The 7,610-nt window shown below is 45.5% G+C and overlaps 1 protein-coding gene across 1 annotated transcript; it reads right to left on the bottom strand.

The window, feature by feature from the left end:
* Window positions 1-5,390: 5,390 nt before the first annotated feature.
* Window positions 5,391-6,975, bottom strand: LOC104841446 (antimicrobial peptide THP2). The gene is made up of 3 exons (XM_010583120.1): window positions 6,918-6,975; window positions 6,124-6,244; window positions 5,391-5,406 (listed from the first exon to the last, which is right to left on the bottom strand). Exons 1-3 carry the CDS (start codon window positions 6,973-6,975, stop codon window positions 5,391-5,393), a joined length of 195 nt encoding a protein of 64 aa, XP_010581422.1.
* Window positions 6,976-7,610: the final 635 nt, after the last annotated feature.

Below are 7,610 nucleotides of genomic sequence, written 5' to 3' on the forward strand. Positions count from 1 at the left end.
CATTCTTTCATCCTTCAGTTAACTTGAAAAGTTGTGTTTTCCTGATATTTTTGGTCACTGAGACACTTCTCTCCCCTCTTTCTCCTAACTGGTGAGCTGCTGCACAGAATCATTTCATGACTGTAGCTTTACTATTGCTTTTGCATTCAGCATTGGCACAAGCATCTCTGAAGCATGCAAACCTTCTCTACTTTGGCCTTTGGTAAAGAGATGCAGAAGCAAGAGAGCACAAGCACTAGGCATAACTCATATGATGAGCATACCTGAAAGCATACCTAGTCTATATCTTTGATTATGTCTCCCTAGAAACATTTAAGTCTGTTTTAGAGACAAGTGTGCCCTGTGTAAGGCCCAAGGTACTTCCAAAGGTAAGTTTACTGACTGCATTCTCTAAATAGCACCAGCTGCTTTTTTACTTCAAACAGCATAAATCACCAGACATAAGATCTACAGTCTGCGCTTGGAAGAAAGCATAAGGAAGATAACTGAAAAATATGTGTTTAGGTACTGCCTTGCCTGAAACTTCCTGAACTATTCATTAGGCTACTCACGAAATTGCATAGGCAGCTGTTGTTCTTGTGAATAGGTTACAGACAGCACCATCTTCTTTTGTTCAGGATAACACATCTGCAGTTTGGTATACCACTGTTCCCAGGCTTCTGCACTGCCTGGGGTGTCCCATGCCCTTGCTGCCTTGGTGTCCCCCTCTGCAGCCCCGTGAAGACCTGGGCCAGGCATCAGCCATGAAGATCCTGTACCTGCTTTTCCCCTTCTTCCTCCTGTTGGTCCAGGGTGCTGCAGGTGAGAGGGGAAGAGGGGTGATGAGTGAGGTGTGAACCCCCATCAGTGGGGTCTTCCATGTCCCAGGAAGCAACCGTATTTTTTTAGAGCTACTCAAAGGAAGGAATGGTTTTGTGGCTTTGCTCCAGCATGAAAAGTCATGCAATGGGATATACCAAAGGATGCTCTCGCAATGCTCCTTCGTCTGAGAGTAGAGGGGCTGGTGTGGAGAAAGCCATCCAAGAATAAGAGTTTGGCTCCTTCTGTGGGTTAGGGAGGGATTGAGCTCTGGGCTCCAGCCTGGGCATTTAGCTGTTCCTCTGTGGGGTCTCTCCAGATGAGTTCCCATTGCAATCAGCCTATGCAGCTTACACTGCTTACCTAAAAAATGAATGGGGAAGTCTCTTGTCTAATCACAGATATTTAGCACCTTCCGAGGACCCTTAGATGTGTGTGATTCTGCGATATCAAAGCCCTCTACCCCAGGCTGGATGAGCTAGCCAAGGCTTTATGGAAGAGCTACTCCTTTTGCAGGGACAGTGGGAGGATGGCAAATATTCCTTTGTACCACAAACAGGCAGGGATACCTGTGCCTCAGAGCTTTAGCTGATAGTACTTTGAGGTAGTTCACTTGCTACTGAAGGTGCAGTTATGGTCTTTTTAATACTGTGCCCACAAAATGAGTTGAAATCCTAGTGGAGTGCCAGCCCTTCTTGCAATTACAGAATATTCTCCCAAATTATCTTTTCCTTTCAATTGTTTCTCTGTACAGGTGTATCTCTGACTCCAAGAAATGAAAGTCAATGTAAGCAAGAAGGGGGATTCTGTAGTTTTTTGACATGCTATCACCCTAATCACATCTTTGGAAGGTGTTCAGCCTTTATGGTTTGCTGCAAAAGGTAAGTTCTAAAGTGAAACGTTCAGGAACTGGCCCTCTGCTTTTTTGGCTGAAATAGATCTTTTGTTCTCTTTACAACCACACTGCTGGATAACACCCTCCTGCACTCATGTTGAAAGGCAGAGGCCAGGGAAGGAGGGTTAAAGTCCCTTGGTAACGCTGCTTGAACCTGCCCTGTGTGGGGCTGAAGAAGCCCAAATTCAGCCAGCATCTTCCTAGTTCCCCTCAGCCCTATGAGACCAGGTTGGGGGCTTTCATGAAGACTTTCCCATGCTGTTGGAAAGTGAAGTTTGATCTTTGTGTAGTGTGGGGCACAGGACCATCTCCTTGAGGTTTCTGAAGACCCTTGGGTTCAAGGCTGCAACCACTAAGGAAAGTACAGGTCCAAGTCATCTGCAATAAGGACTGGAGTTTATCTGAGGTGGGGTTGTCCAGTAATTCCTTACAGATCCTTCTAATAGGAGAATTGGCAGAGAGGAGGAAGACAGAAAAGGGACATAAGAAATAAATATCGGTCACCACATATTGTGCTTTGTTTATGCAGGAAATAGTGATGAATCCCTGGACTTTCCAAGCAGGACGTCCCCCTTGCTTCTGGCTCCTGGAACCATCTCCCATTGTCCTCTCCCCTCCCTGCCTCTGCTGCCCCCAGGTGGTGTGACAGCAGGAGTGGAAGCGCTGCTCCTGCTGGGTGCTCATGGGCTGGAGACAGCCCATCATGGGCCTGGTGTCCTCTGGGCAGAGGCTGCTTTTCCCAGCTTCAATAAAGACATAGTTTCACAGAATCACAGAATCACAGACTGGTTGAGGCTGGAAGGGACCTCTGGAGGTCATCTGGTCCAGTCCCCTGCTCAAGCAGTGCCACTGGCAGCTGGTTGCCCAGGACCGTGTCCAGATGGCTTTTGAAGATCTCCAAGGATGGAGACTCCACAATTTCCCTGGGTGACCTGTGCCAGCGCTCGGTCACCTTCGGAGTAAAAAAGTGTTTCCTGATGTTCAGAGGGAACCTCCTGCATTTCAGTGCGTGCCCATGGCCTCTGGTCCTGGCACTGGGCACCACTGAAAAGAGCCTGGCTCCGTCCTCTTTGCACCCTCCCGTCAGGTATTTATACACATTAGTAAGATCCCCTCTCTGAGCCTTTTCTTCTCCAGGCAAAACAGTCCCAGCTCTCCCAGCCTTTCCTCATAGGAGAGATGCTCCAGTTCCTTCATCATCTTGGGGGCCCTTCGTTGGACCCTCTCCAGTATGTCCATGTCTCTTTTGGACTGTGGAGCCCAGAACTGGACACACTACTCCAGGTTTGGCTTCACCAGTGCTGAGTAGAGGGGAAGGATCACCTTCCTCATCCTGGGGGCAATACTCGGTCTAATGCAGCCCAGGATACCTTCAGGATAGCCTTCTTTGCCTCAAGGGCCCATTGCTGGCTTATGTTCAACCTGGTGTCCACCAGGATGCCTAGGTCTTTTTCTGCAAAGCTGCTTTTCAGCATATATATATATATATATATCCCCAGTACATATTGGTGCGTGGGGTTGTTCCTCCCCAGGTGCAGGACATTGCACTTCTCCAAGTTGAACTTCATGAAGTTCCTGTCAACCCATTTCCCCAGCCTGTTGAGGTCTCTCTGGGTGGCAACACAGCCCCCAGGTGTATCAGCCACTCCTCCCAGTTTGGTGTCATCTGCAAGCTTGCTGAGGGTAACCTGTATCTTAAAATTTCCCAATTTCCAGGGAAGAAACAGGATGCCTCATCCCCTTTTCCTGTCTGGAGACCATATGAGACCAGCCCTGCTGCTCTCTGCTGTCAGGCACTAAACCTCAGCCCTTCTACGAACCAACACACAAAGCTGTGCTGCAGCTGCAGGTGAACACGTATGTTTGTCTGTGCACAGGTCTGCGTGTGACCAAAATACTTGTCAGGTAGCGGTGAGGCCAGGCTGTTCCACCAGGGAAGTCTGGCTTCACAGCAATGAGGCAGCTCCAGATTTAAACCAGGTAGGCAGGTCAGCAAGGTCTACAGCCAGGATCAAATCTGGCAAATAGCTCAAGCAAGAGCCAGGGAAAAGAAATTAAGCTGAAAAGCAGCTCTCAAGTGATGTTTGGGAGAGTCCTGCTTATCACAACTCTTTCTCATGCAGCACTGTTACTCAAGGCCATGTGGCATTTCCATGTAAATCCTGGCTTTGAAAACAGACAGCTGAACCTCTGACAGGCGTGGGGTGAGCACAGGACATTCCCTGTATGTCTCCTGAGAGATGACCCCTGGACCAGGGGGTCCCATGGCCTGAGGCTTTCCCTAGGAGGGATGTTCAGCTTTGTCAAGATGGGAAGTAACCATATCTCTGTGCTGTACTTCTATATGATATGTATGAGTCTGCTTTTTGAGTAAGGCAGAAAATGAAAACCTCTTCTGAGCCTTCTGCTCCATAACTCCACCACTGGTAAAGTTTTGCTGCCAAGCGATCTCCCTGAAGACAAAGTTGCAAACACTTTTTTTAATATGGTGTGTTCTGGAAGATTAGAGTCAGCATAGAGCCAGCAAGTGAGAGCTGGATTAAGTTACCCAATGAAACATGATGGAAGCAAATGTCAACAAACAGGAGCCTAGCGTCTCTGCCAAGTGCTGCATACCCAGCTGGCAAGTTGGCGATGGCTGAAGGTGGCCTCCTTGGAAAGAGAAGTCCAGAACAACCAGAGTAACTTCTTATGAACATACATGTTCATGGACATCCACACATATTTACCCACAGGTGGATCATAAGCATGGAAGCATTTTGTAGAAAGGGTGAGGTCAGCCCTTTGGCAGAGAGCAGCCAGTCTAGCCTCAGGTTGCCTCCAGATGGGTGGAGAGGAGAAGACACCCTGCTCACTCCCTGCAGGACTACCCATCTGATCCATGGGACCCCTTCGAGACGTCACCTTGATGTTCTCCATCTATTATCTTTTATGCATCCTCTCAGAGGGACAGGTGGGAAAAAAAAGCAAAACTTATATCTATTGCTGTGAAATTACAGGGCAAATAACTTCTGGAGAGAAAAGAACTAGCATAAACTATTGCATTATTTTAAAAAAAGAAAATAGGTCTACATCTTTCCTGGGATGCTCACGGGCATCTTCCAGAAGCCAGAACACTGAGTCTCACATAACAACATACGACATATAATTTTAATGGATGGTGGGTGTCTGGGTGTTAAGCTATTTCTATTTCTCTTTCCCCAAGAAAAGATTTCTACATAGTAAGAAAAAAAGGATTTGGGCATTTGAACACATTCCTGCAAAGGGAAGCTGAGTTCTTCCAGCCAGCCTGTCTCTTGGTACTGGAGGGAAAGGTCTTCAGTCCATGTCTGTCCAGCCCTGGACAGCTCTATGTCTCAGAAAAACTCAAATTAAGGAGCTGTTGGCACTGTAAATTGTTGCCCTCTGGGATTTGTGTGTCAAAACCCAGGTAGGTTCATAGCCCTCAGTCCATGCAACAGACACCCATGTTTCAGTGATGTGAATGCTAATCAACAACAGTTTATTCAAAAGGGGGAAAAGCAATGCAGAATACATTTGGATTTACTCTACATCATAAAGCTTTTTGGATTAAAAATGAAAGGCGCATGAGACTTTGTAGCAGGATCCGGTGGTTTTAGCAATAAAGGGATTCAAAGCAAATTCCTAGGTTTAGAAGAAATTTTCATCACTCTTGAATGCACAATCCATGAAGTTTTTATACATCCCATGGCCTGCACAAAGAGAAAAAAAAAAGATTCAGATTCTCTTTCCACTTGTATTCCCCCCCTACTTACTCTTAGTCCATGCATATTTTCCTCCTGGCTATAAATACTTTCCAAAATACCTAATGTCATGTGTATTCATGCTGGGACGGCCCTGTGCACTCATACCTGTGAGTAAGAAGACTGTTTTCTTATTGCCTCAGGAAAAGCAGGGAATTAAATGGATATCCCTTGATATTGGGGTGAATGCATTCATTCCTGAGTGAAAACAGAAGGCTACCTTTCATATGATAATTTCTTTCTACAACACCGTTGCACTTTTTGCATGCAGTTGCTGGCACTCAGAGATCTGTGTTCACCCTGCAGCGTAACTGAATTCCCCTCTGTTCCTTATACAGCATGGCAGCCCCGTTCTGTAAATACCAAACCCTGATGTTTTGCTCTGGCGTAGGAGCTGTAAAGGGGTCAAACAGGGATGGGACAGCACAAGGCTGGCATCTCCAATTGTACTTTTTCCTTCTTGCTGGGGCAGATCATGGTGCACAGCTCAGGAGAAAGAGCACCGTGGAGCTCCACCTACTTCAAAACTTGACTGTCCCCATGGCATAATAGATTTTTTCCTTATATCCAATCTGATCATTCAATAGCACCTTAGGTTTAAGGACACAGGCAAAATAGATTTGTCTGCTCATGCTGCAGATAAGCCTTGGCGAATGTCAAACTCACCATTTGCAGCAGGAGCGGAACCCAAAGCAACTTCCAGCTTTAACTAGATGGATGGGACATCTTCCGAAGTGACAGGTTCCTCTTTTACAAAATAACATGTCGCGCCGGGGTGAAGACAAACCTGCAACAATAACAAAGTATTTCCTTCCTTTTCATTCTGCAGGGCAAGGCAATGCAAGTCGTAATGCCAGCGGGGTTTCCCATTCACTGAGCTTCCTTCACCACCAACTTGCCTTAAGGACTGTCGCCCAGATTTGGCCATGTTGAAAGGCCATGTAAGAGGTGAGATTATGAAGCAGGTCTACACCTTGCAGAGGTGGGATCCTTAGCTCACAGTGCATCTAAATGGGTGGCCTTAAATCCAGGTGGAGAATGATACAGACCTTGTGACTCATTATCCATTACCTTAGGGAAAAGGGTCACAGGTCCAGAGGCTTTAATGCTGGCTCCTATCCGAAAACAGTTCACCAGGCTTTATTTTCATCTGCATATGCACTGCTGAGTGTGCTGTTATCCAAAGATCATGGCCACCACAGGCACTGTCTCAGTTGTCTAGCTCCAGAGCGTTTAGCACAATCTTTTTAGGAAGACACCAGAAGTGAGAAATCACTTTTCTTCAGTAGTCATCATTTCTCCACCTTTGAAAGAGTTTTCTTAGGGGAGCACAGGCACTTAGCTATTTGACTAACTGCCACTCGGTTTCTAGCAATTTTAACCAGTAGTAGTTAAGATGTACTGGGAAGTTTACTTCAGGTGCACAAAAATCCCCTTCTAGCATCTCTTTTCCATCCTACCTGGAGAAACCTGGAGTGCCAAGAAGACAAGAGAAAAGAGCAGGTAAAGGATCTTCATGACTACGGATTTGCTGTGTCACTGTAGGGAAAAGGACCAAGAAAGATACATGACAGACAGTCCCTGGAATCTACAGTCTTCTGAATTGTACAAATACTGTGTTAATCAAAATGGCATTTATATTGCCTTTTTCTTCAAACTTTCAAAAATAACCAGTAAGACCTATATGACGTCATGCCTGCTGTGTGAGCATTTCTGGGAAAAAGTAAATATATATGGGGCAACATGCTTGCAGGGTATGCGATCATTAAGTTATTTCAATAGCTTGATTGCTTGGATTTCTTTCACATTTTGCAAATAGTCTTTAGCCAAAATGCAATCATGACTTTATTTGTAGTTAAATGTTTTATCTAATAAATAAACAAACAATACTAAGCAAAATGAGGTGATTGTACAGTCAAACTTAGAAACTTCAGGAAAAAAATGTTCATTTTGCAATGTTAAGATTTATCAAGAAATAACAGCTAAAATCAACTTGCTCAAAATCTTCAGTTACAGGCAGCAGTTCTAGAATGGAAGTGTACAACCAAATCAGTTCCCATTTGACAAAAGGGATTTGAAAAACAAACATGTAATGCCTTCATTGACAGAGTTAATAATTGAACTAATATCAGCAAAATAGGATAAGATAGCCT

Source organism: Haliaeetus leucocephalus, unplaced genomic scaffold (assembly GCF_000737465.1).
Source record: "Haliaeetus leucocephalus isolate CR32 unplaced genomic scaffold, Haliaeetus_leucocephalus-4.0 Scaffold871, whole genome shotgun sequence".
Taxonomy (NCBI): domain Eukaryota; kingdom Metazoa; phylum Chordata; class Aves; order Accipitriformes; family Accipitridae; genus Haliaeetus; species Haliaeetus leucocephalus.

Coding starts and splice junctions, on each gene's coding strand:
- LOC104841446 (XM_010583120.1), bottom strand. CDS start 6,975: ATGAAGATCCTTTACCTGCTCTTTTCTCTTGTCTTCTTGGCACTCCAG. Junction 6,245..6,917: donor GGCACTCCAGGTTTCTCCAG/GTAGGATGGAAA, acceptor TTATTGTTGCAG/GTTTGTCTTCACCCCGGCGC.